The 26,724-nt window shown below is 43.4% G+C and overlaps 1 protein-coding gene and 1 long non-coding RNA gene across 2 annotated transcripts in view; one reads left to right on the forward strand and one right to left on the reverse strand.

Annotated features, from left to right (window-relative positions):
* LOC117874646 (kinesin-like protein KIF28P) overlaps nt 1-26,538 on the forward strand; it is a 50,903-nt gene extending 24,365 nt beyond the window's left edge. The window contains exons 14-23 of the mRNA XM_034764979.1: nt 1,166-1,289; nt 5,954-6,098; nt 8,137-8,255; nt 9,685-9,792; nt 14,026-14,300; nt 16,558-16,692; nt 17,342-17,508; nt 19,740-19,843; nt 25,594-25,744; nt 26,008-26,538. Coding sequence (XP_034620870.1) covers nt 1,166-1,289; nt 5,954-6,098; nt 8,137-8,255; nt 9,685-9,792; nt 14,026-14,300; nt 16,558-16,692; nt 17,342-17,508; nt 19,740-19,843; nt 25,594-25,744; nt 26,008-26,255 — 1,576 coding nt within the window. The 3' untranslated portion in view covers nt 26,256-26,538. The remainder of the gene's footprint in view (nt 1-1,165; nt 1,290-5,953; nt 6,099-8,136; nt 8,256-9,684; nt 9,793-14,025; nt 14,301-16,557; nt 16,693-17,341; nt 17,509-19,739; nt 19,844-25,593; nt 25,745-26,007) is intronic.
* Nucleotides 359-26,559, reverse strand: LOC117874649. The gene is made up of 2 exons (XR_004645043.1): nt 26,503-26,559; nt 359-1,031 (listed from the first exon to the last, which is right to left on the reverse strand). It is a non-coding gene; the product is annotated as an uncharacterized LOC117874649 (long non-coding RNA).
* Between the last annotated feature and the right edge of the window lie 165 nt (nt 26,560-26,724).

A 26,724-nucleotide genomic window follows, 5' to 3' on the forward strand; every position in this document is an offset into this window, starting at 1 on the left:
AAAACTGTAACAAGTGTTAAGTTAAATTGCAATATTTAATTCAAAGTTCAGCTATTAAATTGTCATAAAGCTAAAAACTTACACAACTTCTTTAAAAATACTGATTTAGTCTTATTTTGGGGACTTTAGTCCTGATGAGCTAGAGAGACAAGGTGCATGAGGTAATGTCTTTTATTGGACCAACTTCTGTTGGTGAGAGAGACAAGCTTTTGAGCCACACAGAGCTCATGTTTTTAAGGCCATCAGCCGATCCAAAACCAGCTACCTCGGTGCCTGCATCATAACCAAGGTAGCTGTATGCTTTTGAGACACTGAAGCTCACAAAACATGAGAATGAGAGACAAACTTTGTGTTTAAAAAAAAAAAAGTCCACTAGACCTGATCTGAACACGTTTCGATGAGGCAGCATGTAAAATGCCAACAGCACATCTACATTATACTTCTACCATTGCTAATGCCAATAGAGTTGAACTTATTTTAGCAACTGTGTGACATGTTACACAGGACCTTAAGTTGTGAGTTCTTCAGGGTATTTATTTATTTTGATTTAAATAGATACACAGTAAGGCCTATCCCAGATTCTAGGTGTCCTTGCCATCAAATAAAAACGCACAACAGACATCATTACAGATCTACAACAGCAGCACATTTTCCCCTATACAGATAGCCACCCAGTAGCAAATCACATCACAAACCGAATCAATATCTCCTCACCCAAATTCCCCAAAGAAACCCCACCGCCAGCCACTTCAGCCCTTGCCAAATGCCTGCTTAACAGTAATAGGCTTTGCAGCATGCCTTGAAGGTCTACAAATCTGGGTTATTTTTGACCAAGTTAAAGGAGTTGAATCACACAGTCATGGGGCCTTCCCAGAATGCCCTGCCAGCAGCATCTTCTGTTCTATTCAAGGGAGCTTCAGCTTTGGTGCCTCTGCTGATCTCAAGTGTGGTATATGTCCTGGGGAGGAGAGGCAGTTTCTCTCCGGTTGGATGATGTGGACAGTGCCTAGCCTAGCACATTGTAGGGGCTACTGGAATACAAGTAAAAGTTTATTATCTTCAAAATTAGAATAAATATTTTTTCAGGATTTTGAGATGGGAAATGTTTACTTTTAGTTTGATTCTTAAGAGATCCATGAATTGCAAAAAGTGTTTTATCTTTCAGCATTTTGGACAAGCATGCTACATTCACAAATACTGAGGGCAAAGTTACCATAATGCCACAGCAAAAGTGCAAAGTTGTTGTCAATGGTGTACCCATCACTATGAACACTAAACTGCAGCATCTGGTAAGTTTTCCTGGAGAATAAAAGAATCAGAAATGGGGATTGCAGATCAGAAAGATTCTTACAAATTCTAACCGGAAATCATTTCTGTAAGTAGAGATACCATTATAGATAATTACTGTAACTTTTAATAAATAGGTTAACTTAAACAGGAGTAACCATGTGTTTTTAAAAAGAAGGTATTCTAGAGAAAACAAGAGCCAATTCCTGTAATCCTTACTTGCCTGACTAATCTCTGTCCGGAATATATCACTAGTGACTTTCATGTTGAGTAAAGATTACTTGTAGGATTGGGACTTGAGGTATTCTAGGGACAATACATTTTAGATGAGTACCTGCCTCTTTTAAAAATACATAGCTCTTCTTTGAGTGGCTCTGCATATTCCTACTCATGGGTACCACGCCACCTTGTGGTACTTTGCAGTAGAACCCTCTTCAAGCAGTGTCCGCTAGAGCAGTGGTTCTCAACCAGGGATCCAGGGCTCCCTGGCCGGCCGCGAGTAGGTTTCACAGGGTCCTCCAAGCATGGCCAGTGTTAGACTAGCTGGGGCCCAGGGCAGAAAGCCGAAACACCACCGCATGGGGCTGAAGTCCGGGGCCCTGCCACCTGGGGCTGAAGCCCAAGCCTGACCAATGTAGCTTTGTGAGGGCCCCTGTGGCATGGGACCCCAGGCAATTATCCTGCCCTAACACCAGCCCTAGCTTTCCTGTGCAGAAAACTAGTTACTGTGGCACAGGTGGGCCATGGAGTTTTAATAGCATGTTGGGGTGGGGGGCTCAGAAAGAAAAAGGTTGAGAACCCCTGAGCTAGAGTGCTCTCACACTCTACCCCCTCCCCTCAGTGACCTGACACACAGAGGGTGAGGCTATGTGGGGTGGACCATCCTCTCCACCTCGGTTCCTTCCCACCTGCATGCCAGAACAGATGTGAACCCTTCCTGTCTCTTCAACACCAGGGTCCTGTTTTCTTCTAGTTAGTATTGATTTATATATACTAGAACCTCAGAGTTACAAACACCTTGGGAATGGAGGTTGTTTGTAACTCTGAAATGTTATGGTTCTTTCAAAAGTTTACAAGTGAACATTAACTTAATTCAGCTTTGAAACTTTACTAAGTAGAAGAAAAATGCTGCTTTTTAACCATCTTAATTTAAACAAAACAAGCACAAAATCTTTCCTTATCTTGTCAAATCTTTTTAAAAACTTTTCCTTTATTTTTTTATCAGTTTACCTTTAACACAGTACTGTACAATATTTGCTTTTCCTTTTGTCTCTGCTGCTGCCTGATTATGTGCTTCCAGTTCCAAATGAGAGGTGTGTGGTTGACTGATCAGTTTGTAATTCTGGTGTTTGTAACTCTGAGGTTCTACTGTAGTTAGTCAGCAAGTAGTTAGATTATTTCCCCAGTTCCAGGATATGGAGGAACTGAAGAAGCAAAAGAAGCCAGGATTTAAGAGGTATGCTTCCTGCCCAGCTGTTTTCTCAGTATCATACGACCATGTGCACTATCTGAAGTGTCTGGGGTATCTGCGAGACCTTTACCTCTAGAACCCACAAGGACAGGGAGACTCGTCTGCAGCTCCTTCTGCTGAAGGAAGCCCTTGGGGCTAGACCTTATGGACCCATTCAGTCGTCTGTTCCAAGGTCTAAAAAGTCAGCCTCAGCCCCAGTGGCCTCCAGGTTCTAGCTTATTGCAAGGTTCCATGAAGCTGCAGCCCCTAGGAGGGCCAGACTCTGTTTCTGCCGCTCCCTCAGTCAAGCCCAGCTACAGTACTGATTAAAAAGAAGCATAGGAGCAAGACGGACAATGTTAACAGTACCAGTTCCCATGCATCAGAACTTTTGGACCTGTCTAATTTGGCTAGGGCCGCTATGGATCCTTACAGGAGACCTGTTCCACCTACAGTTTCAGTAATGAAGGAGATGAGTCTATGTATATCTTCAGATCTGATGATGTTTGAACCTTCAGACCTGTTGCTTCCTGATCCAGCGTCTGTTCCTGTCCAGCTACCTACTGGGCTCCAGAGAGTTCTATCATTATGGCAGCTGGGGCTGCGAGAAGACAGTTGTCTCAGAATGAAGCAATGCCTATTAAAGATTCAAAGTTGCCCCACACAGAGAGTAAGGTTATTCCTGGGTCTCATGGGGTTTATGGCAGCCACAACACATGTGACTCCATTTGTCCCAGGTCTATAGTCCAAGTTGGGACAGTCTTCAGCTGTTGAGCACCAGGCCTCAGAACATCATAGCCTCTCTAGACGGGTGGTCAAGTAGGATGAACATGCTCATGGGTGTGTAGTTCAGCGCTCTGGGTCCATCCTGGACAATGACTTTGGAAGTGCCAATCAATGGTTGAGGGGGCATCTGAATCACTCAACAGTTGGAGGGGAATGTTGTATATCAATGTACTGGAATAATGTAGTTGCAGATTGTCGCACAGGAGCAGCTCCCAGATGCATGAATGATCCCTGAAGGATCAGCTGGTTCAGACCATTCTTTCCAAATGGGATCAACCAATCATGGACCTGTTTGTGACAAGGTTCAACAGAAAATGTCCTATTTCTGTTGCAGAGCAAATAGGCACAGTTTGTCTCTGTCAAATACTTTGCTACTACAGTGAGGGCAGGTTTTAATGTACGCCTTTTCCTTTGATACAAAAGGGGATAAGGAAGATACGTAAGGACAGAGCCAGGATGATGCCCATTGCCCTAGCTTGGCCTTGTTAACCATGGTTCACAGATCTCCTTCAGCTGTCTGGTGGATTCTTCACATGCCTCTTTCTGTCTCCAGATCTTCTGTCCCTGGAGGGGGGCAGCATCTTTCACCAGGGCCTGCAGACCCTTCACCTGACAGTGTGGATGATCTGACTGTAACTCTGTCTGCACTTGAGCAATTGTGTTCAGTCCTCATGGATTTGTCAAAAACAAACAGTGTCAAACTAACCTGATCTCCTTCTTTGACAGGGCAACAAGCCTTGTGGATGGAGGGAAGCAATAGAATATATCTTCTCTCTAGTGAGAGTTTTGATATTCTCTCTCCTGACCTCATAAACAAGCTAGAGAAATATAGCCTAAATCAGCAGTTCTCAACCCACGGGCCGCATGCAGTCCAATTAGCACACAGCAGGGCCACAGGCCACGCAGATCCAGGTTACTGGCTGCCTGACCGCTCAGCACCACAGGGTCCAGGCTGCCTGTCCAGGCAGGGCACGGCACTGTGAGGTTGGGATCACCAGCCGACCCTGGGTGGTGGGGTTCAGCGGGGTCTGGGGCTGCCAGATCCAGGAGGTAGGGTTCAGCAAGGTCTGGAGCTGTGGAGTCCGGAGCTGCCGGCCCAGTGGGGGGGCGGGGGCTGGCGGGTCCAGTGACGGGGCTGCCACTGGGCCCTGCACATCAGGGTCCCTGCTGCCGGGCCCCCCTGCACAGGGCTCCACTCCAGGCCCCACTTCGTGTAAGGGTCTCTGGGTGGGAGGCGCTGGGCATAGGGGTTTGTGGGGGGAAGCCTGTGGGGAGAGTGCTCTGGTTCTCAACCTGTGGTCGAGGTAAGACATTGTGGGCTGCATATGTGGCCCACAATGATAAATAGGTTGAGAGCCACTGGCCTAAATGAACTTACTGTAAGGTTGGTGCACAACTGGTTGGAAAACCATACTCAGAGTAGTTATCAGTGGTTCACAGTCAGGCTGGAAGGGCATATTGAGTAGGGTCCCACAGGGATCTGTCCTGCGTCCAGTTCTATTCAATATCTTCATAAATGATTTGGATAATGGCATAGAGAGTAGATGTATAACATTTGTGGATGATACTAAGATGGGAGAGGGTTGCAAGTACTTTGGAGGACAGGATTAGAATTCAATATGACCTTGACAAACTGGAGAAATGGTCTGAATTCAATAGGATGAAATTCAGTAAGGACAAATGCAAAGGACTACCCTTGGGATGGAATAATCACTTGCACGAATACAAAATGGGAGATGACTGCCTAGAAATATGCAGAACCACTCAAAGAAGAAATGAAAGTTACTTACCTGTAACCAGAGTTCTTCAAAATGACTCTGGATATTCACTTCCCACCCTCCTTCCCCTCTCTGTCAGAGTCCCTGTGATTGTGTATTTGGCTTTGCACTGGAAGGAACTGAGGTGGGGACCAGGCTCTACCCCGTATAGTCTCGCCCTCAGTGCATTGGGACACTGAGGGGAAGAGCTGGGGCACGAAAGTGCTCAAGCTGACACTGCTAGAAGAGGGTTCTACCACAGGGCAGCACATACCATAAGTAACGATGCAAAGCCCATCTTGAACTCTAGTTATAGGTAAGTAGCCTTCATTTACTATTGAAGCTTAAGTTAAAAGAATGTCATTAACCTGTTTAGTACAGACCTGAATGTTACACCACTACTGTTTAATGTTGCATGTCTGATTCCTGGGGGCATTCTGCACCAAAAAATTAAAAATTCTGCACACAATATTTTAAAGTTCTGCTAAATTCTGCAAATTTTATTTGTCAAAATAACACTACATAATTATGCACATTTCTTCAGTCCCTTCACCTTCCTTATGGGATAGCAGACGGCATATCAGTTTGCAGATAAAGTGCTAAAAAGAGAGCACTTTAAGTGAGAAACATCACATCCTTGAGTTTAACCAGCACCATGTACTTTAATCTTCAGGATCGTGTTATTTTGGGATCAAACAGTGCTTACCTTTATGTTGGATTTCCTGCAGAACGCACCAATGAGGATCTGATCAGATATGATTACGATTTCTTTCAGTCAGAGCTGGCAGCAGCAGAGGGCTTCAGTGTAGATAAACTTGGTAAGCATTACTGCTTGTGTACTGAGCTAACATAGTTCTGTGAGGTGACTGGGGGTGTGATAAGAGTACTTCTAAATCTACCTTTCCTTTTTGCAGCTAGACTGTAATACTTAATGTGGGCTGATGCTGCACAGTGCCTCAAGGGAAAGATGAGACCCTACCAAGCACATTTTACCTACCCAAATTCTTCTATTTTGTAAATGTTTTACGTTTTAGATTTTTAAAAGTTATTCCAATACACAGAGAAAACTAATTCATTCATTAAAACAATATTTATTACGCATGTTTTGTCTCCAGTACCCATGTACATGTTTTTAAAACCTAACACCTATAGCATTAGTGTATATTTGGGAGTTTATACTGTACTGTTGTGAATAAACAAAAAATGTTCTGAGTTTTTGCATAGTCTCTCAGAATAAGTTAATTGATTTCCTGTCATGTCTCCCAAAATTCTCTCTCATTTCAAGCAAATGTCAATTTATTACTCACCAGGATTTCCCATGCTATCTCAAAAGTAATCGAAGTATGTATTTTTTTTTTTTTTTTTTTTTAAATCAAACTTTCCCTGTAAGCAGCAATCACCAGCTTCTAAGGCCTGGTCTATACCTAAAACTTAGGTCGACCTAGCTTATGTCACTCAGAGCTGTGAAAAATTTCACACCCTATAAGTTATAGTTAGGTTGACCTCGCACTCACTATAGACTGAGTTCTGTTGACCTAGCGACCACCTCGTGGAGGTGGAGTCTTACATGGAAAAACCCCTTCCTTCAATGTAGGAATCAACTATGCTACATCAGCACAGCTGCAGTGCAGACATGGCATAAGAAATTAGATCGGTTTATTTTTAATAACATAAACACCCCAGACTAGAAGTCCACACAAGATTGCTTGCTGAGAGGTCAAGATTGTCAAGTGAGCAATCCATGATGTGTGTTCTTCTATAGCTTTCTTCCAGAAGGCTTTGTGTGGGCAGGAGCACCAGAAGTGCTCTACCTTTCCCCTTGCTCCACTACTCCTCCAGCAATCAGCTGCACTTAGTTTTGATAAACTGTTTCAGTTCTTACTGAGTCGGGTACCACTGGTACAAAACTTGATAGTAACTTTCTTATATTATTACCGAAATGGAATTATTCCCTGGTCTTCTCCAAATAGCTCCCACTGCTCATCTAAAATTTGCTCTTCCTCTTCTTGCTCCCACTTTCTTATATAATTACATTTGTCTCGCAGTGCATCTAGGAGATTACACTGCAAAAGGTCTTTCCTTAAAATGAAATTTTCGTACTTTTTTTTTTTTTAACTTAAGACTTTTTCTTGTTCAGTCCCAAATGTTTGGTTTGTGGATATTAGAACAGAGAAATCCTGAGAAGCATTTGTAAATGTAGGAATTTACCATTCTTAAAGAAATGGCTCCCTGTGGTTTCAGTCAAATACACTGTGCTAAACTGTTGTCAGGTTGCTGTCTGTTATTGAACAGCTGCTATGTTTCACATGTGAGGTGGCTCCTTTCCAGAGAAAAGTGTAGTGATTCCATACAGTTGTAAAATTCTTTGGGAGAGAAGTACATTAATACTATACTACTATCACTGCCTCTCTCCAACAGATAATAAACCACAAATATTTCTGAACAGTAATACCTATAAAATTTAGGGAAGCTGGAAAACTGTACCCAACTCTATGGCCAAATTTTGCAAATCTTCATAATGGGCTGAACCAAATCTCCAGATCCAAACATACATCCAGACTTCTTGTTTAAAATCTAAATCCTAGGTCCAGACTTTTTATTGTTCAGTGTGACTAATCTCTAGCAAGAACATGAGGACCAACTGACTGGTGAATGGCTGTGCCATTGATACCATATCAAATTTTGAGTACCTATTAAAATATGTAAAAGTTTCTGGGGAATATTGCGTGCATACATATATACATATACCTGTATATAGCTGGTAGTATTTGCCATCCATAAGTAACCGTAGTTTAAACTCTTCCTGAAAATGGATTGTCTTCCTCTGTTTAACATTGAATGTTGCATTTCTTAAAGGAATTGTCAATAATAAGGATGGCAAACCAGATCCTAGTGTTCTTGCAGTATTCCATGATTATATCAAGCTAATGCCTTTGGTTGCAGAAGCAAATCAGATGAGTGAGGAGTTGAAAAAGGTAAGCAGCAGTATACACTTTTCCTCCCCAGCTACTGTAGTTTTCTTTTAAACTAATATATTAGCCTTTGGAACACTGCAGACCAATAGTGTGAGGTTTTTTAGCACTTTCACCCCACCAGTGTTCTGTTCTTTCCTCTTTCTCCCATCTTCCTAGCTCTCTGACAGGCAGGGGAGAGTGTTAAGCTACATTTGTTTTTTCTGTCAATCTCTCTGTGCAGTTGTTTTCTTGTAGCTGTATTAAGTATACTCAGTAAAGCCTTTTCGAATACAGTTTGCATGCAGGATATTAGAGAAAATAAAGTTTTGTGCTGTATAACCTGGATAAGCAATTACTAAGGAGGGGATTAGAAAACTAAGTGCAAGTATTTGGGAAAAGAATTGTTTAGGTTGTGTAAGGAGGTAACGGTTAGAGTAATGACATGAAATTTAGCAAGGAAAAATTTAGACTGGATATAAAGAATTCCACACTGCCTCTGCTGATCCATCACTACTCAGAAGCTTCATCACAGCACACTTGAATAAAGTAAGCAGCCTGAGCCTTGGTTCGTTCCTCAAGTTTAGTAAAGTACCATGTTGTCTCTCCACTCTCCAATAGTCCTTCCTTATCTATAGCAATTCACTGTCTGTCTGTAGATATCCTTGCGGTGACCAGCACCAATGGCAGCTTGGCCATGATTTTCACTGAGTGAAATCTCACTGTCGCTGGGGGATTAAGTGCCAAAGCAGGCAAGCTTTACATTTAGCATTGGAGTAACCTATTAGGTTTTTTTTTTCTTCTTCCATCAAGTGAGGGACCTAGAAGCTCCGGAGCCTCCCTCTGGTTATTAGAGGAGTGAGGGAAAGCTATTTTATTAGGCTTTCCATTTGAATACTAGCATCTGAGAGGGGACAAATGTTTGTACCCAAGATTAAGGGCCTATGACGGTGAGGTTGGGGGGAGAGGGTCATCAAAAGGAAGGAACTTGAGCTAGTTGGATGACTCTTTGGAAGGTCAAAACCCACTCCTTTGTTAGTACCAGATTTCTCTCTAGTGGTGACAATGACTCATGTGCTACACTATAAAAGGAGGATCTAAAATGGCTACCTGCAGTACACAGCAGAGTGGCAGTAAGTGATGAGGATGAGGAGGGGTCTTCAACATCTGGATAAATTTCTAAAGTTGGAGATGCCGCAGTTCCCCTGGGAAGGGGAACTAAACTTCCAGATGTTGAGAGTTAACCCATTGTTAGAATGTCTCTAACTTCTGTCTCCCGTAAATGTATTTGAGATATGCTACCCAATAAAACTTCTAATAGTAATCCTTCAATATATTAGCCCTTTGTTGCACCATATTGTGACATAGTCTCATGAAGGTTAGCTAAATCCGCACTTGGATACTAATGTTCTATGTTATATTCTCTTGAGAAACATTCTTTTTTCCTTCACAGGAGCTCAAGTTGGAATTGAAAGTGAAAAATCTAGCATCATCTGACTCCAGAGGTTATGATCTGCAAAAGGAAGTAATAGTAAAAGTGACTAACAAAATGACTAACCAGGTAAAGAAGCTGAGCCATTAATCATAGTCTTGTGCTGGTAGCAGAGTTCGCTGGAGAGCATCAATAAGATGCAAGCTACACATGACATTTACTGTAATGTAAGCTACAATAAGCTCTGTTCTCCCTCTGTCACAAACAAGGAGCTTTCTCAGCCCCCCTACTGCTTTTTCTCTTATTTGTACACTCACATAACTTCTCCCACCCCTACACAGTGTCCCTGGATCTTCTTCGAGTGATTGCACACCTCCATTCCGATTTAGCACCCTGAGAACAGATGTCGGAGATTTTTCCCCTGGTGGTATGCCTAGGCTCGGCACCGGCACCCACATAGTGCCGGTGTAAGGGGCTCCCGCTGAGCCTGCACTCCTCAGTTCCTCCTTACCGCCCGTGCGGCTGTTGGAACTTCCCCCTTTGCCTTGAGCAAAGAGCTTTTAGTGCTGTTCCTTCATTGTCAATAGTTTCATAGGGTAGTAGTTCTAGTAATTTAGTTAGTTATAGGTTAGACCATGACACCTCTCCATACTCTCTCTGTCCCTCCCCTGGTACTGGGGCATGCCTCTGGCGCCGGGGTTTAAACAGGTTGTGTTGCGTTCTACTTGCCTTTAAAAACATCTTGTTTCTCTGCATGTGGAATGATGGGATCACAGAAGTGTTATATTTAAATGCTAGAAAGGTATCCAGAGTGTGTGTATTACTGTAGATACTAAAGGGCTGAATTGGTGCACTTAACTGTAGGTCCTCTTTCTCTTACTGGTGTTCATCCTATGGGCTGCACATAGTCACTAGTAAAGCTAACTGAAGAATCTGGCAAATCTGAGTGCACCAAACTGAGAACCCCATGACTACGGCCCTACCAATTTCACGGCCATGAAAAACACTTCACGGGACATGAAATAAGATCTTCCCCATGAAATCCCATGTCCCCTGTTCCTAGGAGTGCCCCTGCACAGTTGTTCAGGACGGGGAGACCAGACCTGTCCCACCTCCAGGATGCTCTCTGGGACTGGGCAGCAACCCAAAGGTTCCTGCAGCTGGAGGAGACTTGTGGAGTTGGGTCCAATCTTCCCTGTGCTGCTAGGAGCGCCCCAGCAAAAGGGGCTCCTAGCTCCGGCTGGGCAGGGGAGGGACAGGACTTGTACATCTCCTGTACAGCTGCTTGGGGGGAGGAGGAGGGAAGAGACCAGACCCACCTCTGGATGCCTTGTCCTGCTGCAGGACGCTCTCTGGGACTGGGAAGCAGCCCCAGAAGTTCCTGTAGTTGGAGGAGGCTTGTGGAGTTGAATCGGATCTTCCCTGTGCTTCTGGAAGCCCTAGCTGCTAGTCCGGGCAGGGCTGGGGCAGGACAGGACTTGCTCTTTCCCTTCAGGGCTGCTCTTGGGTATCTCTCTCGGCTGCAGATAGCTCCAGACCTCCTCCTCCTCCACTCGCTTCCTGTCCCCTCCCCCCTCTTTGTAGCTGCCTGGGGAGGGGACATTGTACAGAGAACTGCCCCCCTTCCTCTTGCAGTTATCCTATTTCAGTAAAAATAAAAAGAAAGGTGAGGTACTTGACAGAATTTTTTGATTGACACTTTACAACAGCATATCACACTCAGGGCTCACAACTCACTAACTGGTAGATGTGGACATTGGATAGGTTTTGTAGCGTAGTGATCTCAATTGACTGCCTACCAGAAGACACGTGGAATTACTGTAAAATGAGTGTGCAAAGTAAATCAGAAACCTCAAAAATGATTACTGCAGTGGATCGTGTGAAAGAATTTGGAAGCCAAATTCTACATGTCAGTGGTGACAAACTATTTTGTACAAGCTGCAGTGTTTCATTGGATCACACATGTCGGGCAATGGGTCAGTGCCACTTAGACTCGGAAACCCATCAAAGCAAAAAGAGGGCTGCATGACCCCGCTAGAACAGCTATAACAAAAAGTTTTAGAAAACCAATGATTTCTTCTCTTTTTAAGAAGCCGACAGAGAGCTCTGAGACCGGTTATTTAGCTAGACTGGAACTTGTGGCTGCATTTGCAAGTGCTAATATAGCACTGGAAAAACTTGATCTCCCAAAGCTGCATGAGTTCATTCAACAAAATATACAAAATGCCAGTTGCTTACCAAGTACAAATAAGCTACGACAGAACTACCTTCCAAAGGTTTTTGCTACACATTTTGAGGAGATAAAGTCTCAAATTAACTCATGTGAGTCTTTTGCAATTATTTTGAATGAGTCTACAGATGAGCAAGACAACTATGTACTGCATGTTCTCTTTGATTTTATTTCTGACAAGGCTGAAGATGTACAGATAGGAAAACTAACAGTGCCCACCGACTGCATCTATTTGGATGCTGTTAACACTACAGTTTCTCAAGCGGTAATTAAAACCGTTTCAAAATACAGTGTGAACTTTGACAAAGTATCTGCTTTCATAAGTGACAATGCAACTTACATGACGAAATCTTTAAAATGGGTTCTACAAGGTCTAATGTCAAATGCTGTCCATATTACATGTAATTTCTCTTGTCAGTGAGCTGTGGAGATGTGTTTGGTAAAGTTGATAACTGGTCAGCTACATTAAAAGATCTTTTAACACTGCCCTAGCCGCAGACTTCACATACAGGCAGCACATTGCAAACACGACTGAAATGACTGAAAGTCAGGAACAAAAAATTGCACTTCCCCCAGAGCCAGAATTACTTGTTGGAATTCCCGGTTTTGGCCTGTATAATACCATGCAGCTCACCTGAAGTACTACTCTGAGTTCGTCTCAGAAGAGCTGACACTGAAAACACAGGTTTTAACAGAACTGTCAACCCTTCTAAATGGTGATCAGCTGAATGAGGAAGTTCAGTTTGTTGCTAAAAATGCCACAGGACTCCTGGACTTAATCACTTGGTTTGAATCTTGACATGTCAGAACCACCCAGGGTACCACAAAGTAATGGACGTGCTGTTCTGGGCTGGAGCACAGTCAAACAAAAACCACTCTGACAATGCTGAGTTAAATGCCAGTGCTCAGCAGGTGTGTTTTGCATGGCAAAGAAGTTCAGTACTGCTATGGGGAAGAGTCAAGCGATGTAGCAAAAACGTCTCAAAAGTTTCAACAACCTGCAGCAAGGTTCTTAAAAGCAGTGTATATTTTTGACCCTGCACAAATGCACCTGTTGCTGGTGGATTTCAGCTCACTTCATGCAGCTCCTGGCTTTGATAAGAATTGTAGGCTGCCTACAAAAATATTGTGAAAGAAGCAGACTGTAGTTTGCCTGTGCTGCAGTTTTGGAACTCAGGGGAAGGCACAATCCCCCATCTTGCAAGGCTGGCCCGGCGCTGTCTGACAATTCCAACCAACTTCATGGAGGCAAAGAGAGCAGTGTCTAAACACAGACAGGTGTGTTCAGCATAGGGACAGGGAATGAAGAAAGACACAGTTGCTGGATGCTCCAGGCTGACATTCAATTAATGACATTTGAAACCAGAACTCTTTTTTTCACGTGTTTTTGTTAACTTAAGGGAATGGTTCATGCATTTGAGGCTACCAGTTGAGATCACTACCCTACAAAACTCTCTGATGATGCCCATATCTGCCAATCAGGGAGTTGAGTCTTGGGTGGTGTTTGCTGCTGTAAAGCATCAATCAATAAATCCTGTCACATTCACATGACCTTTCTTTATCTTACTGAAACAAGCTAATAATTGCATCTGGAAGTGGGTGGGAGGGAAAGTGCATCCTGTACCTCTCCCCCTGCAGCTGCGGAGCGATGGGAGCAAGAAGTGAGTTGGGGGGTGGGGTACGGAGCTTTCTGCAGAGGTACCAAAGAGCAGCCGTGCAAAGGAAGAGAGTCTTGTCCCTCCCAAGCCAGCCAGGACTAGCAGCTAGGAGCCCCTGGCTGGGGCGTTCCCAGCAGCATGGGGGAGATCAGACCCACGTCCACCTCTGGGAACCTGCTGCGGCTGCAGGAAGCTGTGGTTGCTGCCTTCAGAGTCCAGCTCTGAAGGCAGCACAGAAGTGAGGGTGGCAATCCCATGTCCTCCCTACAACCGCTTTGTGACCACCCCCCATCCCTCTTTGGCTCAGGACCCCCACGGTTACAACACCATGACATTTCAGATTTAAACAGCTGAAAATGTGAAATTTACCAATTTTCAAATCCTATGGCTGTGAAATTGATCATAATGGACTGTGGATTTGGTAGGGCCCTACCTATGACCAGTCATTGTATCATCTTTCCTATGCACCTCTAGGTGTGGGTGTGGTCTAAGGCCAAGTTCATCAACAGGAAATTCCTAATGGAGGAGATTTACCAGCATTTTTTAGATGGAGAGGATGTGTATGTGGGCCAAGACCATGACCCATTCTGGGATCCTGTTGAGGTCATTCATTTAGGATCTGCTCACATTTGGCTTCAGTCACTTGCTTACTGCATGAAGCTGGAAGAACAAACAGAAGTTCTGAACTCTGAAGGAATGGAGGAAGCTATTCTACTTATAAATATAGCTCCGTGTTCCAGTGATGGAAGGTAAAGGTTTGCCTTTTCCTTATTTGAACTAGCTCCTATCTAAGATCACTTTAAAAAAAAAAATCCAATTCAAGAATTTCACAGGGTGATATGTCTGGTAGGAGTTGGAGGCTAAACACATGGAGGAAAATATAAAGGCCATGTGAAATTCGAACAGGTTTGCACAGGAGCAGATTTGACCCAAAGACATTAGCACATGGGGAAAATATGCCATGTGACAATACTGTTGATGTCCAGGTCCGTCCTGATCTCCCTGGGTGCTACGATGACAGCTGCTCAGCCCTTAGGAAGGTGAAGTCCCTTGAGTTGTTACCAGGGTCCTACCCAAGCTAAGTAAAAGAACCACACTAATGAACTCTAGAGGGAGCTGCTACCAGACTTCTTTGCCAGATGGAGATGGGTTGTGCAAGGAAGGGCCTTACTGGGAGACTTTAAAATTGAAAATATGTGAAGTTTTGTTCGATGTTCTGGGAAAGAGGAACAAAGCATATAATGAATAACTACCCATTATCTTCTGTCACACTTTACCAGCTACTGAATAACGATTACAAAGCACCCTAAATACATGAGGTAGTATGCCACTGAGCTCAGCTGTCTCGGAAATGTTTAGGTGGGGAAGCTTTGGAGGCAGTAATAGTGTGTGGGAGAAGGCACTGGTGATGCTCCAGATAAAACCGGTTTGAGGGAATAAAGAGACAATAAACACAAACGTTTTGCACCAGTGGTTCTCAAGCTGTGGTGTGTGTAGCTCTGCTCTGTAAGAAGCAGAGCTGGTTTTACCACAGAGGTGACGCTTTAGTCAGTTTTCAATCAGTGACACTTCTGGGTAGTTGTAGGTCAAGGACAGTAAGGGTTTCCAAAAAATCATGTGACCAACTAAATTTAAAGCCCCGCCCCATGAACGGCAGCTTTGTCTGATGTTTGAAGTTTATTTGTAAGCAAATTTGCCATCACCATAACTGAAGGTTGTTAAACACATGAAAGGCCACACCAAACCACAAATTGACCTGGAATGCTTAGAGTAGTGGGAGCAGCAGGTGATGATCCTTTCTAGACTGGGGAAGAAGTAGAGTTTTAAAAAAGAAAAATTGTGTTGGTAATATGTTTTAATTAGCACGATTTTAAAAACCACTTAGCCCCGAGTGTAGACCTTGACCAGCTAACACAGTTGTAAAGACATTAAACCCTGTCTACACTAGGTATCAAGTTATGTTTATATTCCAGGGCCAGTAAGGGGAAAAGAGAGTCAGTATTAATGCAGAATCTTACTTCCAGGGCTTGTCTGCTTGGGAAGTTAGTGCACAGCAAGTTAAGGTGTGAATTTACAGCCACTAATTACTCTAACTCCCCATGTGGGCTCTCTTAGGGCATGTCTACACTTACATTTTATAGTGTGAAAAATCGCCCCGAGCACAGCAAGTCTGAGCGCCTTAAAGCGCTAGTGTAGACAGGCTCCGAGCACTGGGAGCAGCGCTCGGAGCTAATCCTTCGTGGAGGTGGATTAACAAGAGCGCTGGGAGAACTCTCTCCCAGGGCTCGCGTGCAACCACACTCACACTTCAAAGTGCTGCTGCAGGAGCATTCCTGAGGCAGCCTCCCACGGCAGTGCTTTGAAGTTTCCAGTGTAGACATACCCTTACTCTTACAAAGTGCCTTTGTGTGCTTTAGTTTACTACACTTCAAAGTGTACTAACCTAACTTGTGTCTGCTTTCATGGTTCAGCCTCGCTTTGTACCACCCGAAAGCTCTATAGCTTGATACGGTTGGGGTTAAACAAATATCTTTTAGTTTAGTTGTAATCCACTGAATTAGGGAACTTGTTTGTAAAGACAGAGTGGAAAAATATTTTTGGAAGGTGTTTGTGTGCTCATTTCTCCTCCCTGCCTCTATACTTTCTGCTTTTTTGGTCTATTCTGTGTCTGTCTTTCAAGGATCTTGTTGCACTTCCCTTCCCCCTCTCTTTGTTTTCTCCTAATCCCTGTCTCTCTCACTCCTTCAAAGGATACCAGGCCTATCTCCTAATCTTGTTTTAGAGTTCCAGAAGCAAAGGAAATGAGCTAGATTTGTAATATACAGTCCCTTCCAAATGGTTTCCTTTCCTGTCATAGGTGGTTACCAGAATATTTGTGTGTAAACAGCTGTCCTCTCCTCTGTTCCTCCTCACTGACCTGATTCGTTCACTAATGTCACTGTCATATATTTGCTGTGAAAGCTAAGCCAGATTTGACATGTTATATCCTTATTCCTACATTTTTAGAGCCTTTGGAGAGGATGATATGGTCATTGACCCTTTGGAATTGCTGGGAAGAAGAATTGATTTCCAGATCCACATCTTACAGTGCCTTGGAGTCAAATGGCTTAGAGAAGTCACCGAACGGGGCATTCAGATAGGGTGAGAGGTTTCATTAGTTCACTGCTTTCTTCACAGTATGTTCAGTTGGAATCATTGGCGAAAGCAAGAGCAGTTTCATAGTTATCCTAACAGAAGTTTCCAAATTGCATGAGCTACTATCATCTGTTAGATCTCTAAGCTGCAGGATCTACTTAATGTCACAGGCTCAAAATCTCAGCTGTCCTCTTAAAGGACATGTTAATAGGAGCAAGCCCTGCTTTGAACAGGAATATTTGAACTCATTTGCTCCAAACAAAGGTGAATTTCCTCAGTGAATGGGAGCAAAACACCCCTGTGGAGTGGTGGGAGTTGGGAGGACGGAAAGCTTTAAGCTTCGTAATACAAAATAAAATCTTGTATCATTAAAGCTGTTTAAGCAAATGCATTTTTAGACAGTGACAAAATGTTCAGTGACAAACTGCTACAGTCAACAAAATAAACCCTGAAAATGAATCAAGTGAAGTAATATGTTCACATAACGTGGTTGGTGTGTGCCTGCACAAAGTGTTCTATTCAACAAGAGGGAACAGCTGACCTCAAAATGTTGCCATAATTCTTTTGTTCGCATTTTCTTTGTTCAAATAGCTGACCTTTTCAAATACTGAACTGGCAGTTATTTACATTTTATGTTAATGTTTCATTCCCCTAGGTACAGAGTTTATGATCTTCCACACTCTCTATACACAAAGCCTGTCTGGAAAAACATGAATGCTAAGATTGAAGAGACAGTGCACTTCTCAGCCCTAAATGCATCCCACCAATTTTTAAATTATTTACAAAAAAATGCTTTAATTGTTGACTTGTGGGGGCTTCAAGGTATTTCTTTACAATATTTCTTTTTAATTTGCATAGTTCTTCATGGCTGTGGGTTGTAAATAGAATCAAACCATACTATAGCTTACTTTTCAAATATAAAACTGCCTGATGGCAAGACAGAGCATGCTCACTTATATTACTGTGATGCTTTAATTCAATATTAGTCCAGTATTTAAATACTGAAAGACTGATGAGAATTTGCTTGCCGTAACCATCTTAGAATGAATGTGTCAACCCTAGAAGGATCCAATCATTTACATCATTTGATGCTAAAAGCAGCCTCTGTTAAATAGCTCTGTGACATCTCAAATTTAAGAATCTTATTGCTTTAGAAACATTAATGAAATAAGTTTCACAACACCCCTGTGAGGTAGATAAGCATCATTACCCTCATTTTACAAGTGAGAACACTGAAGTACAGAAAGGCTAAGTAACTTGCCCCAGGCCATACACCAAATCATTGTCAGAGGTGAGAAACATATTGTTTAGTCCTAGATTAGACATTAGTCCTTCCTCTCAGTCCCCTACTCTTCAGGGTGGGAGGAACAGCATCTGTAGTGTGACTGCATGAATACCACAGCTTGTAAATACCAATATTCACTTTCATGAGAGTTAGTGATTTTTTCCAGCAAACACTTGCCAGGACGGGGGCGTCAACCCGTCAGACTGGTTTGCCGGCTACAAGTAAAAGTAGAAACGTGCTCTGGTACTATTGTTAAGAGCATCCATGTTCTTACATTATTGTTTAGCATTCATATGGTTCAGAGTGACCGTTTCTTGAATGTGTTAGGGAATATATTATATGCTAGGTTTTGATCTAGGCCTAGTGTTATAATCTAAGACAAAGTTACTGTTCCCTAGCATGGGTATAGTTCCCTAGCATGGCCAGTAAGTTGTTCAGTCCATACTAAAAATAGAAGATGATTTGAACATGGATGCCAATAGTCTCAGAAGTGAGCAGTGCTTGTATGTAGTGCTTTTTGCAGTGTGATTGGGTCCTAAATCCTGGAGGTTTGAGTGCTTAGATTGCACTGCTATCTCAGGTATAATAGATCGGGTTTGGACATCGTGCAGGTGCTGTGGCATTACTTATTACTAAGGCTGCGATTTAGTCACAGATTCTGTGACTTCCAAAGACCTCCGTGACTTCAGCCAGCACTGGCTGGGAGCGGCAGACGGATCGGGCGACAAGGGGGATCCCTGCTGCTCCCAGCCACCGCAGGGGGCCCTGGGAGCTCCACCTGCAGCTGCCCAGGCTCCTCATTTTGTCATGGATATTTTTAGTAAAAGTCAGGAACAGGTCACAGGCTTCCATGAATTTTTCATGAATGTCCCTTCACAGTCATCTGTGGCTCCAGACTAACTGGCTTTCTATTTTTCAATGGCAGAAAGAATGACAAAAGGGCAGAGAAGAGGATGGGTAACAGGAGAGGGGGAATGAAAGTTCATAACATTTTTCCAAAAAAAAAAAAAAAAAAAAATCTTTACTGTTCTTGTGACATTTTGGGGACTACACAGACCGGTAACCTTGAGGGCCTATGTTTTGTGCAGTGGTGGTGCAGTTTCCTGGCACCAGTAGCCATCCCACAAGCCTTTCACCAGCCTAGTTACTCTTTGGAGGGTAACCCCAACAGCCTTTCCAGTCCCAAATCTCCCCAAATACATCTTCCTTGTGAAAAACCAGCCCCAGGGTGACATAAGTTACACTGACATAAGCGCTCATGTGCACAGCGCTATGTCAACGAGAGAACTTCTCCCAGTGACATAGCTTCCGCTGCTTACAGAGGTGGTTTTATTACGCCAATGGGAGAGAGCATCTTCCCCAGATGTGCTGCAGTGGCGTAGCCATATCCGTACAGCTGTGCTGCTGCAGCACTGTATGTATAGACACAGCCTAAAAATCTGTAGGTTTACAGCCCGGTATCCCATGTATTTAGAACTCTAACATAGCTAATTGTGAAATTGGTGTCTAAAATTTTAGATGTTTAATTGTTGATGTGTGTGTTTAAAAGAATCAAACAGATGATGTGAGATTTGTTATACAAATGTTATATGTTGGAGGCAGGTTTGAGAAAATGGAGATTACTGGTGTAAGTTCAGAGAGACGTGTCAGAGCTTAGAGCGAAGTTATTTTTATTTCTCCCTAAATATTTCAATTGATGTACAACACAAATACAGTAGTGAAGGAGTGTGACAACAGTCTTAACTGGGCTCTCTTTCCCACAATGCAGAGGGGTGCGCTGAATTGGACTACTCCCTACAAGACATGGTCACAAATGAGGGCGCCATTATAGTTGATAATCCAAAAACTGTGATTGCAAAGGATATTGGTCTGGTGAGTCCACTTAAATTATTAGTAACATTCTTTGGTAAAATCAGTGGATCTGATGAACCCGCAAGTTTTTACTTCCCTGAGGGCTTGTCTACACTTGTACAGTGACAGCGGCACTGCTGTAGCACTTCTGCTTAGACGCTACCTGCACTGACAGGGAGTTGGAAAAATCCACATCCCTGAGCAACGTAGTTAAGCTGACCTAATTTTTTTTTTTTTTTTAGTGTAGAGCAGGTCTGAGTAGTTATTTACGCAGGTAGTGCTTTGACCTTAATGGGATACTCCAGTGATTCAAGATTGCAGGATGGGGCCCAGGAAGTATGCAGTATTTCATGTGAGGCAGTAATCCATATGTACAGCACAGAATCATTGTCCTAGATAAGTATCAGAGGGGTAGCCGTGTTAGTCTGAATCTGTAAAAAGCAACAGAGGATCCTGTGGCACCTTTGAGACTAACAGAAGTACTGGGAGCATAAGCTTTCGTGGGTCAGAACCTCACTTCTTCAGATGCAAGTAATGGAAATCTCCAGAGGCAGGTATATATCAGTGTGGAGATAACGAGGTTAGTTCAATCAGGGAGGGTGAGGTGCTCTGCTAGCAGTTGAGGTGTGAACACCAAGGGAGGAGAAACTGTTTCTGTAGTTGGATAGCCATTCACAGTCTTTGTTTAATCCTGATCTGATGGTGTCAAATTTGCAAATGAACTGGAGCTCAGCAGTTTCTCTTTGGAGTCTGGTCCTGAAGTTTTTTTGCTGTAAGATGGCTACCTTAACATCTGCTATTGTGTGGCCAGGGAGGTTGAAGTGTTCTCCTACAGGTTTTTGTATATTGCCATTCCTGATATCTGACTTGTGTCCATTTATCCTCTTGCGTAGTGACTGTCCAGTTTGGCCAATGTACATAGCAGAGGGGCATTGCTGGCATATGATGGCATATATAACATTGGTGGATGTGCAGGTGAATGAGCCGGTGATGTTGTAGCTGATCTGGTTAGGTCCAGTGATGGTGTTGCTGGTGTAGATATGTGGGCAGAGTTGGCATCGAGGTTTGTTGCATGCATGGCAACCCATGCTACAGTACACAGCCTTCTAGCTGTTGACCTGCTTCAGACATTGCTTTAGAAAGCATCACTGTTACATAGTTTAGCTACAACTAATTCTTAATCTGGGGTACATTAGTAGACTCATTTAATGACAATGGCCATGGGGCTGGCAGCTTGGGCTGTCGGCCTCAGGGCAGGGGGCTCCAGCAGTCAGGGTCCCACAATGCCCCACATAGCTGTCAGTGGAAGCGCTCCTGGTGAGGATGTGCACCATCAACAGAGGGCTTGTAGTGTGGACATGAACCCCGGCAGTAATTGCTGCGGTGGCTGTATGTCGACCTAACTTAGGTCAACTTAATTTTGTAGGGAAGACAAGGCCTCCGATTTGTTTATATTGAAAACAAGAATTTTATTTAACAAAAAACAGAGATTCGAATGAGAGCAAGCACAAATATTGGAAACAAATTATTACATATAAAATAAAATCATAACATGCATTCTAGAGCCTAAACTTAACTCATAAACTTCATTAGACAAGAAAATGTCTTATCTCACTCAAAGTTCTCCTCCCAGCCTTTAGCAACAAGTCTGGCTGTGATTCAAAGCTGATAGGATAGTAGCTAGGGTCACCATTCGGTATCTCATGTACTTAATGTACTTTTTGAGACCTCAGAGATCAAGAACAGATCCCACTCCTCTCTTGGATTTGCGAATCAGGAAATACCATGAGTAGAATCCTTGTCCTTAGGCATGGACTTATATCTTCCTTGCCACGATCTCTCATTAGCTGCTGTTCTACAAGAGAGTTATGGACCAGATGAGATTAGAGCAGTCTTTGCGGGTTTTAACAGTGCTTCGTTTATAGGGAGGATTGCAGAATGTCCTCCAGCTTGTGGGTATGTTCCTGCACAAACTCAGGTTGAAGCCATTCACTTCAGGAAATCCTGATGCAACTTAAAATCCTCAGCCCCTGGAAAGGAAGAGTCCAGTGCTGCAGTCTCATTTGGTGTCAGGGAGATGAAAGAAGCGGAGCCATTGGAACCTCCTAAGGTAGCACAGGTCCCTGCACAAGTGGCTGAGGCTGAACCTGCTCTGAGGAAGCAGCCTCCATCTGAGTCTGCAATATAGGTGGCTGAGGAGGGGGATACCACAGACTGGTTGGATGACCTTGCCTTGGAGTGTGCTGAGGATTGGGAATTTTCAGATCAAGGAATGACCCCCGGATTCCAAGGAGGCCATTGGTGATAGGCCAGTAGGCACTGGTCCACGAGTCCCTACTGTCCCTACTGCGGAAGCAGTGCCAATCTCAATACTGATTGTGATCCATAGGAGGTCTTGACAATCTACGATAATGATGTCTCAAAGCCAAGGTACAGGAGGAGAATGTCACTGAGCTCAATCCTGACGAACCCCCAAGTCGTTCGAAGGCAATGGGGGAGCCACCGCAGGTGGAGCAAGCAAACATCCAGCCTCATCTGATGCCCAATACCCAGTTGCATCGGTACCAAGGCAGATACAGAAGTCAATGCCTTGAGGACTGGGGAATCGCACTCCCACTTGGTACCAAAACAGAAGACAACACTGAAGGCTGGGTTGTTACAGATCTTCTAGACATGGTCTACCCTGCAGTCCTCATTGGTACTGAAGATAGTAATTGTGCCAAAGGGCCCCTTTGTACCAATAAGGAGGTCAACCTTGGCTGCCCACTCTGAGCCTTATACGATACAGATGATGGTGCAGACATTTGAGACAAATCTGCAATCAATCCTGGCAGCACTGAGGACTACACAGAAGTCATCCCATCAGCTGAATGCTCCTGAATAACTGGGGAGTCAGGAACAGAGAGGCAAGGCAAGTCTGATACTGCCTACTATGGCAATAGTGTGGGAAGAACTAGGGCTGATGTCATCGGTACTGGACTCAACGGGCATCCCATGGACGGTACCGGAGTTTGTTACAGTTTCCAATTGATGCCACCTCAGTACCATGCTCCAGCTCCATCCTGTGTACCAGAAGAATCACGGGATCAGTCTGCACTCCTGGAAGAGGAGGCAGAATCTTCTTGAGCTCTGGAGTGGTTGCAGTCCATTTTGTGAGGCCTTTTCCTTGGAGGACCAGAGGAAGGAGAATGATCCTGTCTCCCTCCTGGGGAAGGCACCAGAGTCTGGCTGAGGAACATCCACTCACTTCGGTTCTGAACTTGTCTGAGGGGCCGGACGGTCCTGGAGGTCCCCGGCATTGTAGGGGTCTCATGGCCTGCTCCATAAGGTGCTGCTTGAAGTGCAAGTCCCTTACCACCTGTGTTTTTTCTCTTGATTGATGAGCAGATGGAGCACATTTCTTTAATGTGCACTTCTCCCAAGCACCGCAGGCACTACGTGGAGGGTCATATTGGGAATGAACAATGTTAAAACTCTGGAGAAGGCATTGCACCAGGAAAACAATCTATCCTAATTACTAGCACTAAACCTAAGGTAGTACTAAGCTAAATAACTTTCCACTATGTACAACAAAATCTGAGATAGAAAAGCATGGGTTAGATACCACACAGAATGCTCTGATTCCAGCTCCAGGGGATGAGAAAGAACAGGGGAGGGACATTGGGGTGGCACTACCCTTAAATAGCCGAAGACGGGGAAAGGGCTACAGAGCGCGAGTGCCACTCCTACAGGTGCTGCTAGGCAAAGTTCTCCAGCTTCAGTCTGCTGGGCTTGTGCACGTCTGCTTCGATGTGCTGAGTGGATTACGTGTCTGCAACCCATCAAAGAACAAATCCCAGCTGCAATTTCCTCATCTTTCCCAATGTGGCAGTGAACCCCTTGTCCTCTTCTCCAGTTGGCACTTTCTAAGGTGTTCCTGGATCTTATTAAATACATCACAGGGGCTTTCAACATATCATTGGAGGTGGTGCAAGGGAAATCACAAACTGCTGGGCATTTTGCACCTTGCCATGCCTATAAATCAGGGGCTGCTGGAGCATGCCAAAGACCATGGCAGACTCCAGCATAGATTCTAGCTATAGCCAAGCATGTAGACAGGCCAAGTCTCTGCCAAGGGCTTGGAATACATTTATTCTCACCCAGTACCAGAATCTCTTGTAGCAACTGTCCAGGAAAAGTCCAAACCACAAGGCCCCCCCTCAAATCAACACATAGGAGAAAGACCCCAAAAAGTTGGATGTACATCAACGTAAAGCTTATTAGTCACCCAGCCTCCAGATGTAAGTAGCTAATTACCAAACCTTTCTCACAAAATGTATTTACACTGGGTCATGTTGTCTCAAATTATGGACAGGGTTACTCCTGAACATAGGAATGAGTTGAAATCTATATTGAATGAGGAGCAGCTGATAACTTGTACTTCCCTACAAACAGCACTTGACACGTCTGATACGGTGGCACGCACCATGGCTACATCTGTGGCAATGAAGAGATCGTCCTAGTTCCAGGTATTGAGAGTGCCCAGGGAGGTCCACGTCACCCTTGAGGACCTTCCCTTTGAAGGCAATTCACTTTTTGATTCAAAGACTGATGAGACACTCCATTCATGAAAGGTCTCCAGGGCTACCCTGCAGTCCCATGACCTGTACGTTCCAGAAGGAAACAAGCATGACCTCAGAATTCCTACAGGACACTACTATTAGCAATCTCAGAGGACATTGGAGCAGTTGAGAATCTGGTCTGACTCTTCTTTACACTTTGGTAACACTTTTGTGTAGCCTGTTATGCTAATAAAAATCTCATTGAAATGAACTGGTTGCAAAATAGTTATTTTAACTCGTCATTTATGATCATTTCAACTGGAGAAATTAACAGTTTGAGTTACATTTTAAAGAAAATGAATGACCACTTGAATAATAATAAATACCTAGCTCTTACATATCACTTCTCATCAGCTCTCAAAGCACTTTAGAAATAGGTCAGCATCATTATCCATAGAGTGTTAGTAAATGAAAGGCAAGTGAGCGACCCTGTAGACCAAGTAACAGAACTGTAAATCATACAGGTGCTTTGCTGTACGCAGACCTGTTCTTTATTTTCTGCTGTCAATTAATTTGAATGTATTTAGGATGGCACATTGTTTTCCAATAAAAGCATTTGCTATCTTGCTTCCTCTGGATCATTTAATGCAGGACCTGCAGCACCTGATTTTCTAAAAAGGTAAATTGGTGTCACATAGTCCCTAATTAGTTAAAAAACAAACCATTGAAGTTCCTATTTAAATGCTTCTCTTTCTACCTTTCATACTGTAGTCACTCTTAGATAGCCAGTATTTCTGTACACACTTGCAAAAGACAGTCTTTATCCTGTTAAGATCTGGTCTAATTTCTCTTGGTCAAATGACACTGATTTTTAAAAATAATCTTGCATTGAAAGAGAGTGAACGGCTGAATCAAAGAGTGGTGATTAAGATTTTGTATGGGCAGATATGGTGCGACTGTAAAATTTGTACATGGGCCCTACATATCATAGTGGTACCACATCAAGCAAAGAATAAATATTAATATGCTATGGCATTTCTGATCAGTGGATTGAAGTATAAATTGCTCCTCAAACTTAGTTTGCACAATAGTGTGAACAGTGTGTGTGGTACATAACTGCTTCCATGCGGGGGAGGTCATGATTCCATTAAAACCTTACATCCATCTGTAGAAGGCCTTGATAGTTAAAAATCCATCTTGGTATTGATACCTTAATGTTTTCTTTTATAGAGCACAACTAACCAGATATCTGATCTTTACCTGAAGCTGCTGAAGTTGGAAGAGGAGACTGAGCTTCTCAGAGATATTAACAGAGCTTTAAGGGAAGAAAATGTATTTCTTAAAGATAAACTGAAGAAATGGGAGCCAGGACACCATGAAAGTCAGTGCAAAACACAAATCATGCCATAAAATTATATGCTTCTGTTATGGTTAAGGTGTACTGTGGTTAGAGCCTCTTGGAACAGCTGGTGCTGAGAGTTTGTTTATATGCCACTGAACTTTATTCTCTCGTTAGAGAAAAAAAATACGGATGAAATTTCATCTAATGACAATATAAAAATGCAGAACAAAATATTTTCTCTCTGTCAGTCTAGGTTTTATTTTATGAGTAACTAATAAAATCCCTCCTGTTTTGCATTCTAGGTAAGAAATTAAGGTCCCCTAATAAAAGGGCAATTAAGATGACCAAACAGCCTCTCTCATCAAAGGAAGCTGACCAGATGTGCAACCATCGGACCAGCTATGATGCTGATTTTGCTAAAGCTCTTAAGGTCTTCTACCAAAACATGAACATAGTGAGAGGGCAATTCCTGAAGCTGAAGCACAGCAAACCCCCCGTATGTATGATTTTTATGCAGTTTTCAAAAATGAGAACCAGGACTCTTTTATGACTTAAAACCATTGTGTATACCTCGCTTTGACTACCTAAGAATGAAGATACAACTGATCTTGTCCTTTGCTGCTGTTCCCTTCCTATATTTGTACTGGAACCAACTTCCTGTCCTCCATGGGTTTTGTGTGGCTGTACTATCAATATCAAAGTCCACAAAGTGTAGATATCTTATAACATGCTGGGTATTCTAACAGTGTAAAGACATGCGCTGTTCATGCTTCCAATGCAAGGAGCTAAGCACTTACTTGTCTAATGGAAAATTAGTGTTTTATCCCAGCCAGCAGTACGGAAGGATGTCAATACCTTAGGCTCACAAGTCTTATTCTTGAGAAAAGAAGACGGGCGGGACCTGATAAGTCTTCAAATATGTTAAGGGCTGTTATAAAAAGAACTGTGATCAGTTGTTGGTAGGACAAAAAGCAATGGGCTTAATCTGCAGCAAGGGAGATTTAGAAAAAACTTTTAAC

This window comes from Trachemys scripta, chromosome 3, assembly GCF_013100865.1.
Source record: "Trachemys scripta elegans isolate TJP31775 chromosome 3, CAS_Tse_1.0, whole genome shotgun sequence".
Lineage (NCBI taxonomy): Eukaryota > Metazoa > Chordata > Testudines > Emydidae > Trachemys > Trachemys scripta.